The sequence below is a fragment of the Eschrichtius robustus genome, chromosome 1 (assembly GCF_028021215.1).
Source record: "Eschrichtius robustus isolate mEscRob2 chromosome 1, mEscRob2.pri, whole genome shotgun sequence".
NCBI classification, from domain to species: domain Eukaryota; kingdom Metazoa; phylum Chordata; class Mammalia; order Artiodactyla; family Eschrichtiidae; genus Eschrichtius; species Eschrichtius robustus.
Genome location: NC_090824.1, coordinates 134,817,574 through 134,844,778, shown reverse-complemented (window position 1 = coordinate 134,844,778; position 27,205 = coordinate 134,817,574). Strand labels below are relative to the sequence as shown.

The window sequence follows — 27,205 nt, the reverse complement described above, 5'->3', positions numbered from 1 at the left end:
TAATAGCACCTACCTCTTAAGCTTGCAAAGATGAAATGAATTAAAATGAGGCTAGGGCTTCCCTGGTGGCGCAGTGGTTGAGAATCTGCCTGCCAATGCAGGGGACACAGGTTTGAGCCCTGGTCTGGGAAGATCCCACATGCTGTGGAAGCAACTGGGCCCGTGAGCCACAATTACTGAGCCTGCGCGTCTGGAGCCTGTGGTCCGCAACGAGAGAGGCCGTGATAGTGAGAGGCCCGCGCACCGCGATGAAGAGTGGCCCCCGCTTGCCGCAACTAGAGAAAGCCCTCGCACAGAAACGAAGACCCAGCACAGCCAAAAATAAATAATAAATAAATAAATTAAAAAAAACCCAAAAAACCACCAGCTTAAAAATAATGATAATAATAAAATAAATAAATTAAAAAAAAAATGAGGCTATGAAACGTGCACGGCACATAGTAACCTCAGCATTAGCTATTGCTATTGGAGTCAGAAAACCCAGGTTCCCATCTTGGCTCCATCAGCTGAGCTTGGGGAGGTCTCTCTCCCTCCCTGTGCCTCAGTTTCCTTCTCTAATATAGGGATGTGCTCTCTCACTCACTAAGGGAGAGAATGTAGGACTGGCAGGGAGAATGTAGGTGGAAGTGGGTTGTGTGTTGTGAGTTGCTGTGCACGTGGGCAGTGTTATCATCAATTCTGAATTCTCAGTTATTAAAGGCAGGGCAGGCAATTTCTTAATTTGCTTACCTTTGCAGAGAGGGCGGACACTGGGGGTCATAAAGTTCAGCAGATGAGGCCCTGGGCTGGAAACAGAGTGTCAGTCTTGGAGGCCAGCCTGGGCCAGGACGTGCTGCTGGCTTCAGGGCCACAGGCTTGGGTATAGGACTGGGGAGGGGCCGTTCGACTGTCCACAGCCTCCCTCTCTTTGTGGCAGTGTACCTCTGGGCATCATGAAGCTGTTGGCCCTACCCAGCAGGCCAGGAACCTAGTCCTACACTATCTCTGGAGGCATCCTGATTTCACCTTTTGGCCTGTTGGGGTATCTTAGGAGCACTTAGGGAAGAAAGAGGGGATAGCTGGAAACAAAATATGGAATGGTAAGGCAGAACTTCCTGGTGATAACCTTTTCTTGGCTCTGGAGCTGGGCAGAGGGCTGGAGCTGGGGCTGGGGCCAGGGCAGCCTGTTCCCTGTCTTTGGTGGTGTCTGCAGTATGTGAATCGAGTCCAGCTAGGCGTGTGTGTCTTGGAGGCCCCAATACACCTCTGCTCCTTCCTCCTCAACCTGTCTTCTCTCCGTGCAGTCCCCCTGGGGATAGACATCCAGTAAGCACTGGATAAGTGGATTTCCCATCCATGGTTACCTTGGGCCGAAAGAGAGATGGAGGGTCTGGACCCTCTCTGGTTTGAGGGAGAGGAGACTCCTTTACAAAGGGCAGACACATGGCTCTGAAAAGATGAGCTGACGGCAGAGCTTCCTGGGGCTGTTCAGATGACTGCAGAGGGACTGGGCCGGACCCTGCCGGGGATCACCACCAGGTCATCAAGTTGCCTGCACAGCTGAGCCCTATGCATCTTGTGGGCAGAGATCCCTTAAAGCTGGTCTGATTCTGCCTCCCCAACAGTGAGTCCCGGGCATGCAGGATGCTGCCCTCTCTTTCTACTTGGGGAAGGGGCCTTCTTAATTATATCCCCCTCCACTCACATGGAAATGAGTTTGGATTTTCTGAGCATACACCAGCTGGCTGGGGGGGAGGCAGCCCAGAAGGCTGCTGCTGGCTGGGGAAGGGAGGAGAAAGGAGGGGAGGGAGCCAGGCCAAGATGAAAATTCCGTGTTCTCACAGCAGAGCAAGGATGGGGCTCTGAGTGCTCCCCACAGGTTACTGACCCTCTGCCTGAAACCCACGCCCCCTCCTTAGGGAAAAGCATCTTGCTCCTGCTTATAGGCTCAGAGGAGCTGTTATCCACTCAGGCCAGTCCATCCTCTGAGCATTTGTGCCTTCAGGGTCCAAACACTTAACTGACCATTAGCGAGGTTGTGCCCTCAGGAGAGGTCCTCCCTGACTTCTAGGCCAATCCCTTTATGGGGTGGGGGGAGTGAATCTAAGGCCCTGAGAGGGGACAGGACCTGGAGCCGATCACAGAAGACCACAAGTCTGTCTTGCTTCCCGCCCACCCGGGTTCTCCCCGTGGAGTTGCCCAGGAAGAGGTGGTGAAGGTTCCCCGGGCGGCGGTCACTGCGCCCCCGTTGGCCAGCCGGGAGGCGAGAAAGGCTGCGAGGGGCGGGGGAGGGGCCGGGGAGGGGCGGAGTGGGGTCAGGCGTTTGACTCCGCCTCCTCGCGCTTGATTCTGCCTGCTGTCGGGCGCTGGCTCAGTCTCTGCTGCTCTCCGCTGTCGCTCCCGGGCCTCGGGATGACACCGCCTCCGCCAGGATGCGCCTCCCTCGGCGCCCCGCGCGCCCGCGTTCCCAGTCCGCTGGCTCGGTCCGGGCTCCCGCTGCGGCTGCTGCTGCTGCTCTGGACGGCCGCCGCCTCCCAAGGCCACCCGAAGAACGGACCCCGCATCTCCGCTGTCTGGAAAGGTAGTGGCGCCGCGCGAGCGGCGGGGCGCGGGATCCGATGCAGCGCGGCGCGGGATCCGATGCCGCGCGGCGCGGGTGCGGAGTGTGCGGCACCGGAGGGAGTGCGTGCGCGCGGCTCTGCGGGTCCTGGGCTGTCCCCGCGGGTAGCGTGTGGGTCTGGGTGAGTGTGTGAATGTGCGCGCTGCTGCACTGGAGCGGGCTGTAACGCTGCGGCGAGAGAGCCGCGGGGGCTGGAGACCCGGCTAAGTCACTCCAAGTCCGCCCGCAGCCGGGAGCCGCAGCGCCCGGGCGCAGGGGGGAGGGAGAGGGCCCCTCTCTCCGCCCCGAGGCGCTCCTGGTCCTCCAGCGGCGGGGCCTCTGTGCGGGATCCTTTCTCCCGCCGGGACCCCCACCCAGCTCCTCTCTTCCTGAGCTGCGGGCTCCGCTGTCGCGCGGGGCGCAGGCTGGGCCGGCAAGGGGGGCGCGGACCCTTTGCCGCCGCCGCCGCCGCGCTCCGGCTGCGGGAACAAAGACCCCGCTGCCTGCCCCCCGCCCCCGCCCCGGCCCCGAGCGCAGACCGGGTAAAGGGGGTGGGCACCCGGTGGTGAGCCGGGACGTGGTGCGGTGCGGAGGCTTCAGGCAACAGGGCGCTGCCTCTGCAGTGCCGGGACAGGCCGCTCCCTCCTTGTCCGCACGTGGCAGTTGTCACCAGGAATCGGCGCCAGCGTGGGGGGCAGTGCCCGTTGGGTGGGGCGCGGCCATTGGGACCCCCAGGCAGAGGATCTGGGGAAGGGCTGCAGCTTTTAGGCCCTGGTGGTTATGTGAACTTGGGGGACCGGAGTCTCCCCCAGGGGCGCCTCAGTTTAGACCACTGTACGATGGGTCAGAAAGCCTGCTGGGTGGGTTTTGAGGTTTTTCTGCCGCGAGGGGCTGAGCTCCCCTCCCCTGCAATGCATACATATGCTTCCCCACCTCCAGGCTGACTGGGCTCTGTCCCCAAATTTGGCGGCGCTGGGCCCCCCTGTGGTGGTGGTGGCCTTGCAGTGGGGGGTGGGGGGGGGTCTGGCCCCTCCGGGAGCCCTTTGATGCCCGAGGCGGTTTGCAGGGATTGCCAGAGCCTGAGCATTATCTGGGGCAGGTATTCTTAGCAGAGAGAGAGAAAAAAAAAAAAAAAACGCCAAAAAGCGAGTGGCCCGAACTGCGGCTGCAGTGGAGGGAATGTGACTTGCCCAAGGTCACTCTGCATTGTGTGAGCTCACAGTGCAGTCAGGGGGCTCTGATCTGGCACAGGACCAGTGCTTGTTCTGGGTTAGGAAGTGGAGAAAGATTTAGGCAATTTTTTGGCCATGAAGAGGGTACTCTGGGGGCCAGCTCTGCTACCCAGCCAGAGGTATGCCTGGTGGAAGTGGAGCAGGGCATCTGGACCTCTGGCCATCTATCTACTCATGGTGGACACCTACACACCCCTCAGTCATATCAGCTCCAGTCTGAGCTTCCTCTGCCTTCCCAGCATCTTTGCCTTGCCTCAGTTCCCTTAGCCGTCTTGGGCAGCACGGCATTTGTGCACTCTGAAGCGGATGAATGGCCACATCTGAGTGTTCTGGAATCTCCCTCTGCGCCAAACCTTTGCATTGGGCTCTGCTTGTCCACATCCCCTGTCTTCCCAAGATACCCTTCCACACACATACTTAATGCACACCCACCTCTTAGCACCTAATGCTGCCTCCCCATCTCGGGCACTTAGTCCCCACCCTGAGGCTATTTAAAACTGCTTTCTGTCCTCTTACCCACTTTCCAAAGTGCTCTCTCCCCTGCACACAGTTCACTATTGTAGTCACACTGGCCATGCCTTCTGTTTGGTAATGCACTATTGACCCCCGCTGGGGTGTGCCAGCCCCTCACCTATCTTGTCCAAGGGCAGTCTGTGGTCTTCTTCACCAGTGCCAGGCACCCTACTGGCCAGACAGACCCTGCCATCCACCTGTCCCCCAGGACCACCAGCTGGTAATGGTATGCCTAGCTGACAGCTGCCTCCTAGTTCCTGTGGAGTGACACATGGCAGTCGGACAGGAATGGGCTTGGGCGGGGCAAACGAAGGAGTAGGGTGAGAAGAGGACCCTTGCTGTAGGCCTAGGTCCCTGTATACCAGTGGGTTGAGGGAATGGGGATGGTGGCCTCCAGGAACGACTAGATCAAGGATAATGGTGGTTCTGGAGCTGCTTCTCCATGAGGCCTAGACAGGGCTTTTAGTTATAAGACAGGACAGGTGTGGGGACTGGAATGGGTATGGAGGGATCGTCTCCATCATTTATTTTCTGCTGCTTGGACCTATAAGATCTAGGGAAAGATTAGATAAGAGAGTTCTGGGAGGGTCCCAGCCTGCCCTTCTCAGGGAGGTTGATGCCTCTCTAGCCTGATGAAGGCCTGGCCCAGAGCAGCTCTGGACAGAGAGAGGGATGTGCTAGTACTGACCTGCCAGGTACCCTTGAGCTCTGTACCTGTTTCTGACCCTCAGAGCCTGCCAGGGCTCTGGAGGTTGTCCCCCCAGGGCTGTCACTGACACATGGGTCAGTCAAGGATGTGACTTTGTGGGCCTGACCTCCCTGCAGCAGGGACTGGAGGGGAGTGGTTTGCAGGTAAGGGCAGGAGGTTGGCATGCTTGTGTAAGCTGTATACCCCTCTCCCATTCCATCCCTGGTTGGAGGAGATGGAGAAGCCCGGGAAGGCCCTGACCTCCAAGGTCAGAGGTGAGCCAGCTTGTCCACAGCAAGAAACAGAGCCCAGTCTCCACTTATCCAGCTGGTTCTGGCCTCACCCTTGTCCAGTTAAACAACAGGATGTTATTGTTGACTTGGTGGCTGCTGGGAGAGCCATTATGGGGCCGCTCCCCAGGGCAGGGGGTTGTTGTCACCTCCTCTAGGGGATGAGGTCACAGCTGGGACTCTCCAAGCATCACCATTTCCAGTGGAAATCCTTGCCGCCTTGGGAGCTTAGATGTATTCATCACCTTCAAGGTGAACTCCCCCTGCAGCACAGGGTGGCAGGGTGGGGGAGCAGTTCCCAGGAGGAGGGGGGGTTTCTAAGCTGGGAGAGATGGGAGAGATGCTTGGTGATGTCACCAGGAGTTTCCTGCCAAGCTCTGTGGCCCCTCTGTCCTGAATAGTGAAGATTCTAAGAGCAGGCTGGGGTGAGGTAGATGCTGGCACAGGCCCAAGATGACCACGGTGTGGAGGAAAGAGATGGGAAGTTGGAAGCCTGGTTCTGGACCCAGCTCTGCTGATTTTCTGTGTGACTCTGGGCAAGTGCTTGCCTTTTCCTGAGCCTCAGTTTCCTCAAATTTCCAAAGCAGGTACAGGGAGGAGCTTATACTTATCAGAGCACTAATCCCTTGCCTCTCTGGAGTAGGTGGAGGCTGCAGTGGTCTGTTCAAACCCTAGCAGTGAGGAGTAATTGAAAGCTGGGAAGTCGGGGAAATCTTTTAGTTTCATGTTCTTGCCTTTCTTTTTCTCTTATAAGCGAAGGCTGATTGATCAGTTGGAGGAAATGGCTCATTCGGATTGTGACCTCAAGGGTGGGCATAGTAATTCAGCATTTTTGACATTTATCATTTGCTGGGGCCAACCCTGTGCTGGTCCTGGGCTTGGGGAACCGGAGATGAGAAACTAGATGTGTCCATAGGCTTCTCCGTGTAGATGGGGAGACAGACAGGCAGGTCAACCTGCAGTTACAGTGAAATGTGTCAGGGCCTGTAACAGAGGCAGCTGTGGGGGTCTAGGAGGTACCTAACCCAGTCTGCACAGTCAGAGAAGGCTTCCTGGAAGAGGTGGTAAGTCAGGATGGCAAGAGGAATAGGAGCCAGCTTGGGGAGGAGAGGGACAGGAGGAAGTACCCTGGTGTGACAGGATTTCAGACCCCAGAACTTGCAACTAGGACCAAGGAGAGGAAAGGAGGTGTGTGGGGGCCCCAAGAGGGAGACATTGAGTCAGCCTGGGCCTGGGGGCTCCAGGAGGGTTTCATACACGAAGGGATATCTGAGCTATGCCACCTGACCTTCCACAGCCAGCGCAGCAGTAGGAAGGAAGGACCATGGCAGGCAGGGAAGACCTCCCCAGTGTCACAGCTCCCTGATGGAAATCTGGGGCTGGGTCCAGGGACACCAGGGCTTTCCGCCTGACTCCTGACCGCAGGAGTTCTCCAGGTGAGGAGGCCCAGTCCTCAGCAGAGACTCTCCATGGGGTGAGGAGCTCCCCCAGCATCAGCCGGGCCCTGCCGGTGTGGGAGGGGCAGATGGCCTTCCTCTGCCTACCTTCCCCTTCCAGGAACCTTCACCTCAGCAGGGGTGGTTCACTACCCAGGCTGGGCACTTGGGAGAAGCAGGGAGAGCTGGACACTCTTCTTGGAGGAGGGCCAGGCCAGGGCCCCTAATGTGCAGGTGGGAAGCTGAGGCTCAGCCTAGGGGGTGGGGCGCAGCAGCCTACAGGGGGCAGTGGTAGGAGTGGGTGGCTTTGGAGTTGACAGCTCAGCCCTCACCTGATGTCCTACCCTCCACCCCCAGTCCCATTTCAACCACTGCAGGGCTGTCTAGCTATGTCACAAGAGACTGACCACGCTTCCCCTGCTCTGGTTGACAGCTCTGGGGCCAGAAAGCTTCCCCTTTTCTCGGTTTCCTTTTTTGGCAAGGCCTGGCTGCCCTTCCTCTCTTGCGGGGGCGGGGTTGGGGGGAGGTAGGGGGGAGGAAGGGGTCCTCCTAGAGCAGGGACTGTGGCCCCTTGTTTGGCACCCCCATCAGAGAACATGGACTTCTCCCTTCCCTAGCCAGCCCAGGCAGTGAGGGACCGTTTGATCCATCTCTTTCTTGCCCCCTATGGTCTAATCAGCCTCCAAGCCTCTTATTCCACCCCCACCCCCACCTTGGCCTGGGCCCTGCTGTGTCTTCAGGACTGTGCCCTGGCCTCCTCGAGGCCCTTGCATCCCTCTGGGTCACTGTGCTGAGCATGCCAGCTGGAGCACACAGCCCACCTGATCTACAGTTCTTCCCTCACCATTCCCCAGCTCCCCATGCTTTCCTGCCTCAAGGCCATTGCCCTGCAGGTCGTTGCCCTGCCGGTCATCCCTCCATGTACCCAACTCACCCTCCTCCTCCTTTCTGCCAGTTCTATCTCACTTCCTCCAAGGAACCTTGTTGGATGACTGTAACTCACACAGCCTGATGTCAGAAAACAAATGTCAGAGATCAGCTGGGCCAACATTCCACAGATGGGGAAACTGAGCTCTGAGATGACAGGGACTGGCCCAACATCACCCAGTGAGACAGGCAGAGCTGGGACCAGGCTATGTCTTCTGCCCGAGCCTGTCCTGGCCTTAGCTTTTGGCCTCCCTCCACTTGTCTGTCTGTCTTCATGCTCTGTCCCCAGGCTTATGGCTCCCCGAGCCCATTTCCTCCTCAGCCAGTTCAGCTGAGCCCTGACTCTCCCTGCCCCGGTGCTGTCTGCTCCCGGGAGCCCCAGCAGCCATGACCGTCCTCCCTTCAGGACCTTAGATTTGGGCCAGCTCCATGCACTCTTCTGGTCTTTTCCTCAGGGCGGCTGGGCCTCAGGTCTCGGGGGCAGGTTGATCTGTGTCATGGCCTGGGCTAATCTGGGTTTAACCGTCACAGCAGCCTGGGATTAGGCTGATGCTGTCGTGCCTCCTGCACCCCCTTCTTCCAATCAGGGGCTGGGGCTCTGAGCCAACACACCCCTGGGGGCAGCCCTCACGATGGAGGGCGGCCAGTCCCTGCCCCGTGCCTAGGTCTGTGTTCAGCTCCTCTGGGGGAGGGAAGAGGAGAAGCCCTGGGTTTGCCCTTGGGGCACATGCTGGTGCCTAGAGAGGTGGGCCTGCCGCCTGTGACGAGAGAGGGCACGTGGGGAGGTCAGGAGCTTCATGCAGCCAAGGATTGTGACAGGAAGTGAGAGCAGAAGGGTCAGTGTGGGGCGGTGCCACCGGGGAGGACTTCCTGGGGAGGGGGCAGAGCCAGGCTAGAGGGAGAGGCAGGGACGTGGGGTGGGGCAGAACGCGGCACAGGTTGCTGCTCGTGTTCTTTGTCTTCTGGGCCCAGGGCTCTGGGCCAGGCTGGTGAGGGAGGAAGGTCACTGTGGTAAGCTCGGCACCCTAACAGTGGCCCAGGAACCTGTTCTAAGGTGTCTCCGCGTCGGACATGGGGGTTTGGCCTACCCAAGGCCTGCTCCTCCTTACGCTCTGAGCTGCCCCCACTTGCCCAGTCCTGGCCGTGGCTTGGCCCAGGGACCATGGAGTAGGAGGAGGGCTGGCCTTCACCTTCAGGATCCCACAATCCAGGTGAAATTCCACCAAAACAGTGTGATCTGAGAGAAGATAGTGTGTGCCAGATGGTGTATAGCACAAGGTCAGAGGGAGGACGGAGCTGTGAGGGCTGGAGCAGTCTGGAACACTCCGTGAAGCCAGGGGGATTGAGGCTAGATCTTCAAGGACAGGTAAGGCCACGTGCCTAGAGAGAAGGGGAAAGGGCAGTCAGGGGAAGGGAAAGCACAAGCAAAAGGGTAGAAGCGGGACTCAGCCATGGCAGAGATGAGCAGAGACGGGTGGGCCTTGACTGCCAGGTAGAGGAGTCGGGCCCTGCTGGGACAGGCATTTGGGACCCATGGTGGGTTCTTGATCTGAGGAGCCAGGGGGGTAGAAGCGAGTGTTTTTTGCCAGTGCAGGTTGGGAGGGAACCTGGCTGGTCGGATAGTAAAGAAGGGTCGCAGCATATCCTCCCTTCTCTATAGCCTGCCCCAGATTGCACAGCACTTCTACTCGGGCAGACACCATGGGATACTTGTACGCTGGTCAGCACTCAGTGCCGCACTACACCCCCAGATCCCTAGTCCCCTCCCCGCCTCAGGCCTGCACACCCACGCTTACTTACACACACTGTCTTTCGGGCATCGTGGATGAAGGTCAGGCATTCATTGGCCAAGCAGCCTCTGACCAGGCTCCACCCTCTCTGGGCCTCAGTCTCCTCATTTGTATGGGAGAGGCTGGCCTAGAAGCTTCCAAGGGCTCATCTATGGAGCACAGTGTTATAAACACAGATTCCAGAGTCAGTCTGCCTGAGTGTCAACCTCCACACCACCACTTAGCTGTGTGATCTTGGGCAAGTTACTCAACTTCTCTGTGTCTGGTTGCCCTCATCTGTAAAATGGGCATAATAAGAGAAGCCACCTTATAAGAGTTCAGCGACGATTGAATGAGTTAATACACCTGACACTCAGAGAAGTGCCCGGCACATAGTAAATGCTATGGAACGGTTAGGTCGGGGTGGGGGTGGGGATATCATCGTTGTCAGTATCATCCTCCTCCTTTGGCATCTCTGATTTCTGATGAAATGCAGCCCTGGCAGCCCGGCCCCTGCTAGCTCTCCCTAACTGCCTATGTTGGCTGACTGCCCTTGCTCTCTGACCCCTCCCTCCTTCCCCACTGGCCCAGGCTAAGGCTGAGCTAAGGAACCTTCTGTTTCTCAACAGTCTTCCTGTCCTGCCTGCGTCCTTCTACTTGGGGTGGTTTAGCCCTCCTCTGCCCTCTCCCTGACCCCTGCCCTGGCTCTGGGCCCAAGGGCAAGCCCTGCACCTCTGCCCATCCTTTCCTTTGAAGGATCCACCAGCTGACTTCTGCCTCACTCTAGGGCTTTTGGAACCTGCTGAGCTGAAGAATGGGCAGAATCTGGACGTGGCTTCCTGCCTTCCCTGGGCTTGGAGCCTCCTCCCCTCTCTGGCTGGGCCTCTGTGCCAGCCTTTCCTCCCTGAGCCCCCGAATCTGTTTCAGCTCGGCCCCGCCCCCAGGACACACTCAGCTTTCTCTCCACACTGCTTCTTACCCACAAGCCTTTGCCCCAGCTGGTCTCCCCACCAGCCAAGGCTTCTGGTCCTTTGAGCACAGTGGCGCAGTGCAGAGAGCACACAGCCCTTGCTGGCGTGGAAGGCCCTTAGTTTTCCTGTCTATAAAATGGGCATGCAGATGCCGTCCTGCCTTCTTTACGGGGTGGTTGGGGGATTTGGTGAGCTAGTTGGTGGAAGCCAATGAGGATATGGTTTCTTCTGCTGCCTCCACCTTTAAGAAGCCGTCTCTGACTTATCCAGTACTCACAACCCCACGCTTTCCCCAAACGCCCCCGAACTTAACCCTGATTGTTTTGTTCCAAGAGTCATGGTGGGTCATAAAACCTAGACCTTAGCCCCTCCAGTCCACAGAGGAGGAAGCTAAACTCAGGAAAGCCCAGCTCTGGGTCACAGTCACAGCCAACCAGCCACTTGGCTGAGAGAGGGAGCACAAAGTTTTTAGAACCAGGGCTGAGCCCACACCTGAGATATGCTCCCCTCCCACCCACGGCTGACCTTGGTGGGCGGGAAGATGCTCCCCCTCAGCCCAGCGCACACCTCACTGTTCCCATGGCTGATAAAGAGAGACACACCTCCCACACCCCCACGAGCTAAGTACCGCCTCAAGGACCCACCACCTGCCCCAGCACACCGGCTCTGCCCGTCAGGCAGCTGTGTCTGGAGCCTTGCCCTGCTGAGTGTCGCCAGCACCCCAACAGCAAGCACAGCCCTTCCTTAGCACAGGCCCGTGCCACCCCGGAAACTGGGCTTCTGGATACGAGGAGCGGCTGCTCGTGCCCTCATGCCGGGCCGTACTGCGAGAGGCGACATCGATGAAACATTTGTTCCTTTGCCCCCCCTCCCCCTCCAGTGAGAGGTTTCCGTCCACCGATCTGACACACGCAGAGTTCCACAGTTAGTCATTCCTTTGAGTTTAAGGCTTTGATTGCTAAAGGCTCCTGGAGATCAGAGTCCTACCTGGAAGATTGGTGGGTGGTTGATTCCCTTCAGTTATCAGGTCAGTGACTTATCCCCTGGCCTGCAAGAAAGCATAGGGTGGAGAGCAGGAGATGACACAGGGAAGTAGAGAGAAGGTGATGTACAGCTTTTTGAAGATCAGGAGGCTCTCAAGGAAGTCCCGGCTGTGGTCCTGGTCTGGAGCCAGGTGATGGGCCCCAGAAACCCTGAGCTGCTGCCTCGCTCAGCTTCTGTCCCCCTTGTTCTTTTTTTTTTGGCTGCACCGTGTGGCTTGCAGGATCTCAGTTCCCCGACCAGGGATTGAACCCGGGCCACGGCAGTGAAAGCCTGGAATCCTAACCACCAGGCTACCAGGGAACTCCCCTGTCTCCCTTGTTCTGTGCCTTGGGACAGTGGCACGGTCTCTCTGGCCTCCGTGCCTCCCTCAGCTTAGTGACTATTCCCTTCCCTTCCACCTTGACCTGTGGGGTTCCAAAGGGTGGCGAGGCCGCAGGCTAATTCCTGGGGCCCCGCACGGGCCTTCCCTCTTCTTCCTCTGGCGAGGCTGTGAGGGGGGACTGGTGATTCAGGTGGGTCACGACTGTGGGAGGAGACTCCTGCCTGATGTGGTTGGGCCTCCAGTCTGAGGCTGGCCTGGCTCCTGCCCCATGCCTGGGCCTCCCTGGCTGCCTGACTCAGGCACTCCCTGCTGGGCGCCGCATTCCTGCCCTTCTCAGAGCCGGCCTCACAAGAGAAAAACAAATACAGTATGCTAACACATATATATGGAATCTAAGGAAAAAAAAAAAGGTCATGAAGAACCTAGTGGCAAGACGGGAATAAAGACACAGACCTACTAGAGAATGGACTTGAGGATATGGGGAGGGGGAGGGGTAAGATGTGACAGGGTGAGAGAGTGGCATGGACATATATACACTACCAAATGTAAAATAGATAGCTAGTGGGAAGCAGCCGCATAGCACAGGGAGATCAGCTCGGTGCTTTGTGCCCACCTAGAGGGGTGGGATAGGGAGGGTGGGAGGGAGGGAGACGCAAGAGGGAAGCGATATGGGAACATATGTATATGTATAACTGATTCACCTTGTTATAAAGCAGAAACTAACACACCATTGTAAAGCAATTATACTCCAATAAAGATGTAAAAAAAAAAAAAAAAGGGCTCCTTGAGGTTAGCATTCAAGGCCCGTCAGGTCACTGGGTCAGCTTGGAAGGCTGTCCCTGCCCAGAGCAGACTATGGGGCCCGTCCCTTGTTGCTCCCTTCACAGATGACGACACTGCCCCCCATCCTAGCCACCACTCCACCCTCCCCATGAGCAGCCCTCTTTCACAAGTAATGAGGATATGGGGTTGGCGGGGACCAGATGGGGACAGCACCCAGAGTGGATGAGGAGGAATGATGCCCCACCAGGCAGGCCTGCTTTAGGAAAACCCACTCCACAGAAGTTCACACTTGTCCCAGCCAGTCGGTTGCTGGGATTGTGCTGGGAGGGTGGGGGGCACGAGAGGAAGGTCTGATTCGTTCCAACAGGATCAGAGCCCCATGGATGGCCTGGCTGGGGGCCTGTGATAGGGGAGGACAGCCCCTCATACCCAGCCATCTTCTTGACCCTCATTTCTGGTGGGGCTGGGGCTGGGCCTTGTTGGTCCTGCCACTGTGAGGAAGGTGGGGGCTTCGGGGGCCATGGAATCTAGCTGGGTACGGGGCAGCCTGATTGTGCCCTTTCTTGGTCCAGAAGGAGCCAGGATTGGCTCAGAATCACATGGGGGTGGGGTGGAAGCTTGTGCCTGGCCCGCCCCTGGGGCCATGCCCACCCCATGTGTCCCTAGCCCCCTCCCCTGCCTGAACCCCTGGTTATTCTGGGAGCTTTTAGCTCCCACTTAGTCAGCCACTAATGCGTCAGGCCGGGGAGTGAGGGGGGAGACACGGTGCCAGACGGTGCTCCTTTTAGACATCCAGGATGGGAAGCAGAGGGGGCTGGTCAGGCAGGGGGACCTGGGGGGTGATGCTGGAGGAGAGGAGGCTTTCTGGATCCTGGCCCTGCTCATAGATAGGAGAGGGCAGCTCCGCAGACTGACAGGCAGTGGGTTGGTGTATCCTTGGGCCGCTGCAGCTCCCTTCCCCCATCACACTCGGGGCTTCAGCCTGCCTTCCTGATTCTTCTCTCATTAGGTCTCTGTACCCACTGTACGGTCAGCTTCCCCAGCTTCCCCACCATTGCTCAGGCTGTTTCCACTGCCCAGAATTCTCTTCCTGCCTGTTTCTGACCCATCTTGCTTTGGTCCGCCTTCCCCATCCTTTTGGATTCCTAAGGAAGCAAAAAGACGCGTTTAGGGATGCGGCACTTGCTCCCTTGGCTGGGCCTCTTTAGGAGCAGCCCCCAGCCTTGCTCAGCCTCTGCGTGGGTGGAGCCTTGAATGCCACCACCTCCCCTCTTGGTGCCAAGGGGCCACAGATCCTGGCCGCGAAGGCTTGGTTCTGCCTTCACTTCCAGGCAGCCCTCCTGCCCCTGAGCCCCCAGCCCCGGGCTCCTGTGACCTGAACAAAGCTTCCTTTCATGTATTCATTGAGCTGCTGCCGCTCTGACACTTCCCCTGCACAATCAGGCCCTTTGAGGGCCTGAGGCAGTACAGGAGCCGGGCTGGGGCTGGGGTAGAGAACGGGCCAAGGCCTTGTCCTGGGGCCGAGCTGGTGCCATCTCCCCCACGCACATTACCAGGCACAGAGCCGGGAGGGGCAGGTTCTTCGGGGTCGAGGGAGGCAATGCTCCTGGGCTCCTGTTTGTTCTTCTGCAAAATGAGGTGAGCAGTCCCTTCCTCCCTCCAAATCCTGACCCTGGCAGCCACAGCCAGGATTTGAGGGGAACAAGGCTCAAACTTGCAGATCTGTGCAGGACTGTCCTGGTCGGGCAGCCCCCCATGCTGCACCCGGCAGCAGGCAGCCCTCACCCTCCCTTTGTGTTCTCAGCAATACTTTGTGAGCAGCTCTGGAGTCTGTACCAACACAGTTTTGCTTGAGTGGTACGGAGGCTTGCTTTGGTATGGCTGTTTCACCCCTCCAACTGGATTCCACAGTAGGGCCGGGCCTCCCCCTCAGGCCTTGCTCTCCGGGGCCAGGCTGAGTCTCTCCCATCAGACTAGACTTCCCAGGGCAGGACTGCATCTCCTCCTCACTTTGACGGCCCGGTGACCCCAGACAAGGGCTCCCTCAGGGCCCCTTCATGTACCCCTTTCTCCACCACTAGAGCTGTGCATTGGCTGTGCAGGCCCCTCTTCTGAGGCCTGGGGTTGTGGCCTTGATGTGAGCCGAGGTGACTGTTTGGAGGTGGCCAGCATGACCTGAGCCGTGGGGCTCCTCCCCTGTGGCCTCTGGAGGGCTTCAGATCTCAGGCCCCAGCCCAACATCTTCAGACACAGACATATAGCTTTTCCCAGCCGCCTGGTTGTCTGGGGGAGTAGGTGGGGAGCTGGGGCTACAGACTGTCTAGATTCCGGGCTAGGCTGTGGGGACAGTGGCCGCTGCTCAGGCTGCGGGTGAAAGGGGAGCTGGAGCCATGGAGCTGAGTCAGGAAGGCCTTGTGTCTGTCCCCAGCACTCTAATTTTATCCCAGCTGGTGGGGAGGGGGAGCCTGGGGCCTGAGACCTGCCAGCCCTGCCCGAGCCTTGGCCAGCACCACACCCCTACCACCCAGCAGGAAGTGGGCTCTCAGCTCCCACCTTGCGCAGCCTTGGGGTCCTGGGAGGCCTGACATCCTAAGCTGTCAGGCTATTTGCGGAGCACCGGAGGAGACCCAGGTGAACCCGAGGGCAGTGAGCTCAGCACTTCTCTGTGGCCTGCGGTGCTGGCATCTCCCTGAACGTACCTGAGAACCATTACTCAGTCTGGATGAGCCAGTCTCTCCTGCCTCCTAGTGTGACCTTGGGCTAGAGTATCCCTGAAGGCCCTCAGTTTCTGCCTCTGTACAGTGAGCTGGGCCACAGCTGAGGTGGAGAGTAAGAATAGCCCACTTGCAGGGATGACCTGGCCATGCGGGGATGTATCTTAAGGAAAGGGAATGAAGGTGGGGGTCGCATGGTAGGTAGTGCTCTTTGTCCCTGCTGAATGCAGCATCAGTAGGAATGGCTCAAGTGGCACCAAGGGGAATTGGGGGCAAACTCAAGGACATGGCAATTCTGTTCTCTCTGGGCTTGGAGGGTGTCCTGCTGGGATGTCACTGCTAAGTTGGCTGCCCCTGAGTTTGCTGCAGCTGAGTAAACAGTGGTCAGGCTGAGGACCCAGGCTGGTCCGAGGTAGGAAGATGGCTGATTGCTGGGGGCACAGCCACAGGCTGTCCCATTCCTGTAATTTAGCCCTGCAACCAGGACAACCTCAGCAATGTCACCGGAGATGAGACATCTTCTCCCCGGAGGCAGTGGCTGCAGACAGTTTCTTTTTTGGGCAAAATTGTCCCGGTCAGCCCTTCTACTTAAAGGCCCAGGCTGTGCTCTGTGAAGGGCCCCCTGTCCCAGAGTTGCTGGGGAGGGAGGGCTGATCTTTCCCCCCGGGGTGAGCTGGGATCTCTGTGAAACCAGGCCAGGGCAGGCCAGGATGCAGAGTCCAGCTTGGGGGCAGGAGCTCTGGTTCCTGGCCTGCTACTGACCATGTGAGCTTGGGCTGCCCCTCTCTGGACCTTTGTTTTTCCATCTGTAAAATGGGAGAGAGTGGACATTAAGATTCCTTTCCAGCTCTGATCTATACTGACCTGCTCACTAAGGGGATGGAGTGGGCTGGGAAGGGTCAGAGAGGGCTTCCTGAAGGAGGGTATAGGGTTCTGAGCAAAGTGATTCCTGGGAAACTGAACTGTACGTGGGGTTCTTAGAGGCCTTGCTACCTGCAGGGGGTGGAGGTGGCTGCTTGCTCTGGCCTAGATAGCAGAGAGCCTCAGAGCAGAATTGGGGGCCCTGGTCCCTCCTGCCCAAGCCCAGCCCCTTAGGAACAGCAGTGTGTGTGTGTGTGTGTGTGTGTGTGTGTGTGTGTGTGTGTGTGTGGTGGGGGGGGGGTCTGTTCTCCCCAGGGGTCCCTAAATTCTGCCCCCACTCTGAGGTCACACATATTGTAGGGTAGGGGGTCATGGCTTTGGGGTGAGGACATCTGGTTGCTGGACCCCGCCAGAGGACCCCTGTCTTCTCCCGCTCACGGCTCTGAGTCCAGGCGTCGCCCTAGCCAGATCCAAGCACTAGTTGCTCGGGGGATGCCGGTATGCATGGGGGGGGGCGGGCCAGGATCTTCCAGCCCAGGGTCCAGCCTCAACGTTTCTGCCAATTGTCTCTTCCTTAGGCCATGCAGGGCAGGACCATGTGGACTTTGGCCCGGCCGAGCCGCACACGGTGCTTTTGCACGAGCCGGGCAGCTCCTCCGTGTGGGTGGGTGGACGCAGCAAGGTCTATGTCTTCGACTTCTCCAAGGACAGGAATGCCTCCATGCGCACAGTGAGCCTGGACCCCTCTCCCGACCCCCTTTTCTCTTCCCCCTTCCCCATTTTCTTATCTCCCCTCTGGCCTTGGAGAGGAGCCTCAGGGAATCCGGGGGAACTGGCATTTCTTCCAGAACTGGTCAACCCCCTATTATATCCCATAAATGGTCCCTGGGGGAGGCTCCCTGAGGGTGGTCCCAACTGGCGTGGGTGTTGGGGCAGTGTGGAGAGAAGCGCGGAGCTAACACGCCTGGCTGGGCGGGTAGCGCTGACTGCGGAGGCCTAGCAGGAAGCTGGGCTCCAGAACCCCATGGCCCCTGTCTTCTGAGATCTCTGGGCTGGCTCATGAGCTCTGGGCTTTGGCTCCGGGTATCAGGCTGAGCAGCCTGTGTGATGTTGGGTAAATCACTCCTCCTCTCAGAGCCCTAGTTACTCATCTGTCAAATGAGCCTAGCCTGAGGATGCATGGAAAGCACTTACGGGGGCATCTGGCCCCTGGCAGAGTGGACTGATGCTCCCCCTGTTCCCCCCAGGTGAACATTGGCTCCACGAAGGGGTCCTGCCGGGACAAGCAGGTGAGTGGGGGAGAGGGAGTGCAGAGGGGAGGCTGGGCCCCTTCGAGAGGTTCCTGAGAGTCTGAGGAAGGAGGCCTGGCCCTGTCTTGGGAGCCCCAGTCTGGGAGGAGAGAAGTAGCCCTGCCCCAGGGTTCCCAGTCTGAGGGGGAGACACTCCTTCCCTGAGGCCCTTCCTCTGTTCTTGGAGGGGTTGGAGTCAGCTGCACCCGCTCTGGGCCCTCCTTAGAGGCTGCCTTCTGTGCTCAGACTTCTGATGCCTTCTTCCCCAAGACCGAGGGTCCCAGTGCTAGGCCTGCCAGGGCCTCCCACCAACCAACCTCTCTCCTTCCCCTTCTCCCGAGCAGGGCTGTGAGAACTACATCACGCTCCTGGAGAAGCAGGGTGAGGGGCTGCTGGTCTGCGGCACCAATGCCCGGCGCCCCAGCTGCTGGACCCTGGTGAGAAGGCCCCTCCCCATGCGCCTGGTCAGCTCACACTTGTCTGGGTGGGCTTCTGCTCCCCATGGTGGGAAGGAGGTGGGGGGACTCTGGGGCTGGCCTCACCTTGTACAGAGTTCCTGGGAGGATGGGGACCCTGGCTGGGCAGCTGGCACCCATGGGAGGCAGTGACCGTGGGGTCACATGGCAGTCTGACCCCCTTGGTCTCCCCCAGGTGAATGACACTGCAGAGTTGCTTGGTGAGAGGAGAGGCTATGCCCCCTTCAGCCCGGATGAGAACTCCCTGGTTCTGTTTGACGGTAGGGCTGTGGCTGGCGCAGGAGGCTTCCCAGAGGGCTGCTGCCCTGGGCTGGGGGAGGGTGGTCAGCTCTGTGCCTGGTGACCCAGGCCCGGGGGAGGGACTTCCAGGGCCTGTGTGCCCTTACCCGTGCCCCTCCCACTGTGCCCAGGCTCTGAGGTGTACTCCACCATCCGGAAGCAGGAATACAATGGGAAGATCCCTCGGTTCCGCCGTATCAAGGGTGAGATTGAGCTGTACACCAGTGATACTGTCATGCAAAGTGAGTCAGGCTCCAGCTGGGCTGGGCTGGGCTGGGCTGGGCTGGGCTGGGCTGGATGAGGTGGTGTGAATGCTCAGGGCGGCAGGTGGGATCCTCATGTTTATGGGGAGGCTCCCCTAGGGCCGCTAGGGCCACAGGCCAGTCAGGAAAGCGGGAGCTTGGTACAGCCCTGTGAAGACAGAGCTGAGGAGGTTGGCCTGGCAGGGAGCAGGGGAACAGCAGAGAGAAAGATGTGGAGGCAGGATGGGCCCAACACCCTCTGGGAACAAATCAGAGGAAACCCCAGACCCAGTGTGGAGTTCCCCGGGTGCCACAGCGTATCCCTCTGCTGAGCTCACGCGGGGGCAACACCCACTCCCTCCTCGTTAGGGCTCTGCCAATTAGGCAGAGTGACATAGGGGCCCCTGGGGCTCTCCCCCCAGTCCCTAGGTCTGAAGTCATTGCTCCTGGGCCAGTGACATCTTTGTAAGAGAGGGCAAAACAGGTGTGGGGTGGGAGTGCAGAGTCTCAGGCCCCTTGGGGTGTTGGACCTGTTTTTCTGAAGTTTATTCCAGGTGTGATTTGAGTCGGGTTTGTTTGTGCAGACTCAGGGGGTGGGCAGGGTGTGGGTGGGTCCTCTGAGAGGCTCCCTGCCTCACACCCTTTCACTTCTGTCCCCGGTAGACCCGCAGTTCATCAAGGCCACCATTGTGCACCAAGACCAGGCCTACGATGACAAGATCTACTACTTCTTCCGAGAGGACAACCCTGACAAGAATCCCGAGGCCCCTCTCAACGTGTCCCGAGTGGCCCAGCTGTGCAGGGTGAGCAAGTGCGGAGTGGGCAAGAGTGTGTGTCTGTGCCTAAACAGGAGCGAGTGAGTGTGTGACTGCCTGTGTGCAAATGTGCAAGCGAGTCTGTATGGGATTGTGGGAGGAAGTGTGCGTTCACAGGAGGGTCCCTGCACCTGTGAGTGGGTAAAGATGGTTGGGCTCACGTGCATGTGTGATAGTGTGCAAATGTGTGTATACGTGGAGAGTGTGCGTGAGAATGAGAGTGCATTGACGTGTGTGTGTTTCCCCTGTGTGGAGGTGCTGGGTTGTGCAGGTCTGTGTCGTGTGTGTGAGCGTGAACGTGTGAGAGTGGGCAGACGTGCGTCTGAGCCGGTGTGCTCTATGGGGGCCTGGTACCCGCACCCTGCAGGTCCCCACTGTGAGCCCTGTGCCCTGGGTCAGCCAGGCCTGCCTCCTGGAGCCTGGCCCAAGAACCTGGCCTGAGTGGTGGGGTACCTCAGCCTCGTCCCCTCGCAGGTCCCGACCCCTTTCAGGGCCTCCCTTCCTCCTCAGAAGCCTGGGTGCTGGCATTCCCGGCAGCAGGTGCCCCGGGTGTGTGGGGCAGCCCAGGCAGGTGCTGAGGGGCCTCCTCTCCCCTCCACCCTTCCAGGGGGACCAGGGTGGCGAGAGTTCACTGTCGGTCTCCAAGTGGAACACCTTCCTGAAAGCCATGCTGGTGTGCAGTGACGCCACCAGCAACAAGAACTTCAACAGGCTGCAGGACGTCTTCCTGCTCCCCGACCCTAATGGCCAGTGGAGGGACACTAGGGTCTATGGCGTTTTCTCCAACCCCTGGTGAGTGGCCCTTGTCCTGGTGCTGGGGCTGGCATTAGTTAAGTGTCCAGTGGGGATCAGAGGGTTTGGGCCCTGCCCAAGGGATGGCTGGTGTGGCAAGAGCAGGGACCCCGGCTCAAGGGACAAGATTGTTGCTTGTCCTGGGGTGGGCGGACACACAGTGCTCAGGGAGATGTGTGTGCTGGTGTGTTTGTGAGTCTGTACACATGGTTGTGCGCGCATGCGCCGTATGCATGCTCATGGCTGCACCTGTGCCTGTGTGCCTGCCAGCTGTGTACTCAGAGCGGGTGCTGGGCCCTGGGAAAAGGCTGCTGCGGCCTCCGGGGTGCTGGGTGCCGGGTGCCGGGTGCTATCACACCCGCTCAGGCACTGCCTGCACCTGATAATTCACACCTCTTAATCACTCTCATTGATTGAAAACAAGGCAGGCAAAAGTGTCAGGTGTGTGTGGGGAGAGGTAGGCGGCAGGGTAGGGAAGCCAAGACCCTGCTCTGGGGCTCGTGTGTGCATGGACCCAGCAGTCTGGGAAGGGAATGGAGGTCTGGCCTCCTTGGACATCAGCATTCCAAGGATGCACGTGTTGGGATTTCTCCTGCCCTGGGGTTGGCCTCTGAACTCAGTGATTCTGTGACAGAATACAGGTTGTGGTTTTACATTGCAACATAAAGAAATTAGGTTGCACTTCCCTCCCTCCCTCTTCCCATCCTCCCTCCCTCCTTCCTTCAATGGTATTTGGTAATACTCAGGCACTGGCCTTGGCCCCCAGGATAGTCCCTGCCCTCATGGAGCTCAAAGTCCAGGGAGCTTGGTCGGAAGGCTGCAGTTGTACCCCATCTGGTGCTGGGCTCGCCTGGGTGAGTGGAGGTGGGTGGGTCCTGGGCATCCCACTGAGGTGGCCTGTGTGTCCCCCAGGAACTACTCTGCCGTCTGCGTGTACTCCCTCGGTGACATTGACAAGGTCTTCCGCACTTCCTCACTCAAGGGCTACCACTCAGACCTTCCCAACCCACGGCCTGGCAAGGTGAGTGGTGACACCCACCATGGCCCAGGCCCCGACCCCATCGCCCAGCCACCCCACTGATCTGGACCTGTTCTCCTTGCCCAGTGCCTCCCAGACCGGCAGCCAATACCCACAGAGACCTTCCAGGTGGCTGACAGTCACCCTGAGGTGGTGCAGAGGGTGGAGCCTGTGGGGCCTCTGAAGACGCCACTGTTCCACTCTAAGTACCACTACCAGAAAGTGGTTGTCCACCGCATGCACGCCAGCAACGGGGAGACCTTCCATGTGCTTTACCTAACCACAGGTGAGGGGCTACCCGGGACCAACCCCTCCAGCACCCCCCGCCTCGCCCCTGGTCTGCTTTGTAAAAATGGGTATAAAGAATAATGTAGTTAACATCTGGTTGGGAGAATGAGTGACTAAGAGCTGTCAGGAGTTAATATGTGTGGCTGTGGAAGAGTCAGGCAGTGAGAGCTTCCCGGAGGAGGTGGGGCAGAGGGGAGAGGGAAAGGCATCATAGGCTAGAAGGTGCCAGGATTCAGAGGCAGAAATGTTGTAAGTCTGAGCAAAGCTGGGTATAGCTTTGGTCCAGCTGTCTGACTCCTGAAGATGGTAGGAAAAGATGTGGAAGTCAGGAGGAAGGACCTGGTCCAGGGTGTCCTGTGGGCCTCTGCCAGGCAGAGCGCGGAAACTGGACCCTCTCCCTGTCTTTGGGATTATGCAGATGAGGGGAAACTTTTGATGTGGGATGCAAAGAATTTAGTGAGATGTGAGGAAGGACTTCCACATGGCAGGGCCTTTGCAGGTCTTGCAGAGGACTGCCGGAGCACCTCCTCTTCCCTAGAGGGGCTCCCCTTGGGGAGCAGGGTCTAGCTGACCCCGGCAGCTGAGTGGAATGTTCTGAAAGAGGCGCCTGCATCCCAGAAAGTCACTGGCCGTGGAGGAGCCAGCCCTGCGCTGGCTTTATAGCAACTTCCTGGTCCCAGGCTGTGGGCAGAGATAGCTCTGGGAGCGGCCGTGGAGATCAGCGTTGGGGGACGGGAGTGCTTAAGGCCTTCCTTAAGACTGGGTGGTGGTGCCATCAGGAAGACTGTCTCCCCCAGGTGCCTGCACCTCTGGGCTTACATAGGCCGGGCCTCAGGTTTTGCCCTTAATTGTTCACACTGTCCCATGTAACTTCCTGCTGTTGCTTCACCTTGGGGTGTTCTCAGGGTCATGGTGACCTTATAGGTTTTTTGGCTTCTGGGAGTCTTGGGGAGAGTAATTTCCCATTAACAGGCCTGGTTTGTGAGGCCTGAGATCCGCCTCTTCACTCCTTCATTCATCCTGGCTCCACCCACTGGCCCCTGTCCTTGCTCTGCTCCAGCAGCGGCTGGCCTAGCTGTTGTGGCCAGCCACGGGGACAACAGAGCACTGGGGTGCAGGAGGGGGTCACATGATGTGGGACTGGGAGCAGGAACCAGGACAAGGCTGCCTGGGCCTGGGCTGGGGGAGCTGTGGGCTCCCTTTCTGCAGACCTGAGAGCCAAGTGCACTTGAGTGATGAGGGCATTGGTCTCTGTTCTCCCTGAGGGCCATCAGAGAGATACTATTCTGGAGTCTGAAGCAGGAAGGATTGGGGCTAGATATGAAATAGAACTTTCGGAGCCCTCTGCAGAGAATGGGAGGCTCTCACGGCTGGGAGAAGCGATGGGAGGCTGTCACCACGCTGTGTGGAGGAGGTGAAGGGCAGTGTGTTTATGAAGGTAGTGACTGGGCTGGGAGCTTGTCAGGCCAGAGGAGCAAGGGGCCACATCCCAGAGCCTGCAGAGGGGGGTCACAGACACATAGAGGAAGGGTCCTAGGCAGGCAATCATCTGATCATCTGACTGCTTTTTTGGGCCAAGTGATACCCTGGGAAATTGGGAAGGGAGCAAAAGGGAGGTAGGCTATTCTAGAAACTGGAACAGCCTGTGAGGTGGGATTGGGAGGACCCAGGGGTCAGGATGCCCGTTAGTCCCCGACATGTGTGAATGGAGAGAGCACTGGCCTCTGAGGCAGGCAGCCTAGTGTGTGACCTTGGGTTCCCCTATGCTGAACCTAAGGTCCTTTTCAGATCTAAGATTTTATAAAAATTAAAAAATCCCCTAAGACTACTTGCAATGTGGGATCCTGGATTGGATCCTGGAACAGATGAAGGACATTAGTGGAAAAACCCGTGAAATCCCAGTAAAGTCTGTAGTCGAGTTAATAATTATGTACCAGTGACAACTGCTCAGCTGTGACAAAGATCACAGTTATTTAAGAGGAAACGTTAGGGGAAACTGGGCGAAGGGTATACGGGAACTCTTTGTACTATCTTTGTAACTTTTCTGTAAATCTGAAATTATTTCAGAATAAAAAGTTTATTTTAAAGACAACAAATCCCAAAGAGTCCAGGAAGCAGAGGGGTTTATAGAAGAAGTTGAGGGGTAGAGTTCTGACCCCTCTGGGTTCCAGTCACCAGCTGTGTGACCTTGAGCAAGTTGCTTAGCCTTTCTGAGCCTCATTTCCTTATCTTCGAAGTGGGGATGATAATACCCCCCTCCCAGCAGTGTGGAGGATTAAACGAAGTAATGCTAATGCATGTAGCTGGAGGCTTAGCAGTGCTTGGGCACGTGGGACTGCTGGTTCTGTTATCCATGCTCCAGCTTCCCCTGCGGCCTTGGGGAGCCCAGGGCCTCCTGGGATGGCCTCCCTGGCCCAGCCTTGGAAACTTCCTGCGATGCCTTTGGGCTCTTAAGACCCTCCCCAGTCATGCTGTCCTCTCCCCATCCCACCCCAGTCCTATGACCCTTGCCTGAGCCATGACTTTCCAGCCCTCCCCACCGGCATCTTTCCTGGTCAGCTCAGCCCAGAGGGAGGCTGCCTGGCTCTGTGGTGGGACTCCCGCCTGCTGACCCTCTGCCTTTCACCTACAGACAAGGGCACCATCCACAAGGTGGTGGAGTCGGGGAAACGGGAACACAGCCTTGTCTTCAGCATCTTGGAGATCCAACCCTTTCGCCGTCCGGCCACAATCCAGGCCATGTCACTGGACGCTGACCGGGTGAGCCTCCCCCCCCAACCCCTGCCCTATGGGGCTGCCCAGGGATGGCCAGGTGAGGACAGAGCTCCTCTGCGTGTGATTTGCATGTCCTTTGCAGGGTCTCTGGGCCCCAGGGTCTGCCAGGCAGCTGGACCACAGCTTAGGGGCTGAGAACTCATTTGGGCTGGGGGCCCTGACCTGACTCAGTCCTTTTCTCTTTCCAGCGGAAGCTGTATGTGAACTCCCAGTGGGAGGTGAGCCAGGTGCCCCTGGACCTGTGTGAGGTCTACAGTGGGGGCTGCCATGGCTGCCTCATGGCCCGAGACCCCTACTGCGGCTGGAACCAGGACCGCTGCGTCTCCATCTACAGCTCCCCAGAGTATGTTGGCCGGGATCCCTTGTCGCTAGGAGAGAGCGAACACAGCAGTGGGGGTTGATGGGCTACAGGAGGCGGCCCTTCTGGCCAGACCCTCCTCTGGGTGGGCACCACTGCTGATGCTGGGTGGGGAGGAGGACAGGGAAGGTGCCAGGCCCGTGGCCTCCTGTCTGCTTAGCCTCTCTCTTCCTTCCAACTCCAGGCCAGTGCTGCAGTCCATCAATCCAGCCGAGCCACACAAGGGGTGCCCCAACCCAAAACCAGGTACCTGACCTCGCCCTCCCCCCGTCCCATTAGGGTGGTACCGCCGTGCCCTGATTGCCCTGTCTGAGGGAGGCCTGGTCTGGTCCTGGGGGCTCCAGACAGATGGGGCAGGACAGTCCTGTGGAGGGAGCCCCCTCGGTGTGGGGTGGTTGTGAGAGGAGTGGGGTGAGGGCAGCAGGGGAGAGTCAAGAGGAGACTGGGCGCTGGTTTCCCCGCGTTCATTTAGAAGCCTTGGCCTTGGAGACCTATCAGTGGGGGAGGACACAGCCTGCCCTGGGAGCCCTCAGCCCCTCCTCATGGCTGTCTCCCCATCCCTCCCCAGAACAAGCCCCACTGCAGAAGGTTTCCCTGGCCCAGAACTCTCGCTACTACCTGAGCTGCCCCATGGAGTCCCGCCACGCCACCTACTCGTGGCGCCACGAGAACAGTGTGGAGCAGAGCTGTGAGCCCGGCCACCAGAGCCCCAACTGCATCCTGTTCATCGAGAACCTCACGGACCTCCAGTACGGCCACTACTACTGCGAGGCCCAGGAGGGTTCCTACCTCCGTGAGGCTCAGCACTGGGAGCTACTGCGCGAGGATGGCGCCGTGACCTCGCACCTGCTGGGCCGCGCCCGCGCCCTGGCCGCCTCCCTCTGGCTGGGTGTCCTGCCCACGCTTACTCTCGGCCTGCTGGTCCATTAGGGCCTCCTGGGGCTGGGCATGCTGCGGGCTTCTGCAGCCCCAAGGCACTAGAAAAGTCTCACTCCCAGAACCGGCTGGGCCCGGGAGCTCCTTGCCCACCACTTCTTCCAGGGGGACTGCATAACCCGACGGGGGACGCCAGGCCTGGAGATGGCCAGCCGCAGGCGGCTGCTGGGCCCCGGTGGGGCAGCGGGGGGGTGTGGGCCAGAGAGTGAAGGCTCCGACTATGAAGCTGGGGCTTTGCTGACCCAAGACTTTATCTTTTGGAGACTATTTTTCAAAAACTCCTCCTCAAACTGACTAAATGCAGTAATGCTCTTGGCCTAAGAGCCTGTGGCCCAGAGACTGGGGTTTAAAAAGGGGAGTTGGGACCCCATCTCTGGACCTTTGGGCTGAGGCCTGAGTCCTTCTGGACTCTCTATACCCAAATTGCCCCCTCATCCTCCCTCCTGCCATGGCTGGGGGTGGCTAGTGTTCCCGCAGGCCCAGGGCTGCCCTCTGTGGCCCCCTCGCCAGCCCTGGGTCTCACTAGGCAGCTGCCTTGCATGTTTATTGAAGGATGTTTGCTTTCCGGACGGAAGGACGGAAAAAGCTCTATTTTTATGTTAGGCTTATTTCATGTATAGCTACTTCTGACTGCATCCGTATGAAATACCAAAACTGCGTGCTGGGTTGGGGTGGGGAGGGAGGGGCTGGGGAAGGGATGGGTCACGGGCGGGGGGCTCCCAGTCTGTGGCTCCCGGGAATGGGATAAGAGTCCAGGGATGGGCGTGGGTTTGGCGAGAGTGGCATGAGCTGGCTCTGCCCTGGGAGCCCAGTCTGAAGGGGACGTCGTCCAAGCCCCTGACGTGGGGTGGTTATGGGAGGGGGTGGGATGAGGGAGACAGGGTAGAATGAAGGAGAAAACAGAGCGCTAGGTTCACCGTGTTCATTTTGAAGGAGGAGCCAGGTCCTCAGGGGGAGGTTCCGGGACTCTGCCCTTGGCATTGGGGGTTGGGGGGCGGGGGAGTGGGGGCCACCCTCCCCTCCCCTCAGCCCCCTTCCCCAGGGGCTGTGCTTCCATGCTCCTAGCCTCCCACCTTCAGCTCAGGACATGTTATAACTTAGGCTAAACTGTGAATTCCTGTAGGGACAGCCTGGGCCAAGCTCTCCAGGTGGGCGGCTCTGCCCCCAGTCCTGTCCATGAATTTCAGCAGAGAGCTGGGCCCTTCTCTGGCTGTGTCCGGCCAGCCTGGGGCAGGGCCTGGGGCTAGTGGCCTTCCAGCTTCGGCCCCTGCATCTCTTCTCAATGCACTTTAATAATGTAACATATTACTAATAAACAAGCTATTTATTTACCTGTGTCTGCTGCTTGCCTTTAAAGCCATCCTGGTCAGGGGGTGAGGGTGAAGGGGTTCCTGTTCAAGACTCGGCACCTGCTGCCCCTGAGAGCATCACACACTCTCACTGGCCCTCTGCTTAGAGCCTTAGAGCTAAGGAAACACACAGCAGGGCTCCCAGTTAGTGAGAGGCAGGAGTGGGATCTAAACCCACAGCTCCTGAGCAGTGCTCTGCCTGCCAAGCAATTACCCTGGAGCCCAGAGAGCTCCTGCACCCCGCCTTTCCTCACACCTCAGGAGCGGGCCTTTCCCCCTTCCCAGCCTCCACCCCCTGACCATTTCCCCTGGTAGGCCTGGCCATGCTAGAAACAGCCTTGGGCCTCCCTGCCTTCAAGGGGTCCATTCTGGGAGGGAAAGCTGATCAAATAAGACCCTGCGGGATAAACCTGTGGCGATGGAAGTGTGTGGGCAGGAGGCTAGAGGGCAGGGGAGGTGG

At 58.6% G+C, this 27,205-nt stretch overlaps 1 protein-coding gene across 1 annotated transcript; it reads left to right on the top strand.

Annotated features, from left to right (window-relative positions):
• The first annotated feature begins 2,364 nt into the window (after positions 1 to 2,364).
• Positions 2,365 to 26,057, top strand: SEMA7A (semaphorin 7A (JohnMiltonHagen blood group)). Its single transcript, XM_068537053.1, has 14 exons — positions 2,365 to 2,560; positions 16,707 to 16,858; positions 17,376 to 17,417; positions 17,762 to 17,854; positions 18,069 to 18,153; positions 18,304 to 18,414; positions 19,078 to 19,217; positions 19,837 to 20,021; positions 20,934 to 21,042; positions 21,127 to 21,325; positions 23,960 to 24,087; positions 24,291 to 24,445; positions 24,645 to 24,706; positions 25,029 to 26,057. Exons 1-14 carry the CDS (start codon positions 2,392 to 2,394, stop codon positions 25,388 to 25,390), a joined length of 1,992 nt encoding a protein of 663 aa, XP_068393154.1. The 5' UTR covers positions 2,365 to 2,391; the 3' UTR covers positions 25,391 to 26,057.
• The last annotated feature ends 1,148 nt before the right edge of the window (positions 26,058 to 27,205 follow it).

Coding starts and splice junctions, on each gene's coding strand:
- SEMA7A (XM_068537053.1), top strand. CDS start 2,392: ATGACACCGCCTCCGCCAGGATGCGCCTCCCTCGGCGCCCCGCGCGCC. Junction 20,022..20,933: donor GGCGTTTTCTCCAACCCCTG/GTGAGTGGCCCT, acceptor TGTGTCCCCCAG/GAACTACTCTGCCGTCTGCG. Junction 24,707..25,028: donor GTGCCCCAACCCAAAACCAG/GTACCTGACCTC, acceptor ATCCCTCCCCAG/AACAAGCCCCACTGCAGAAG.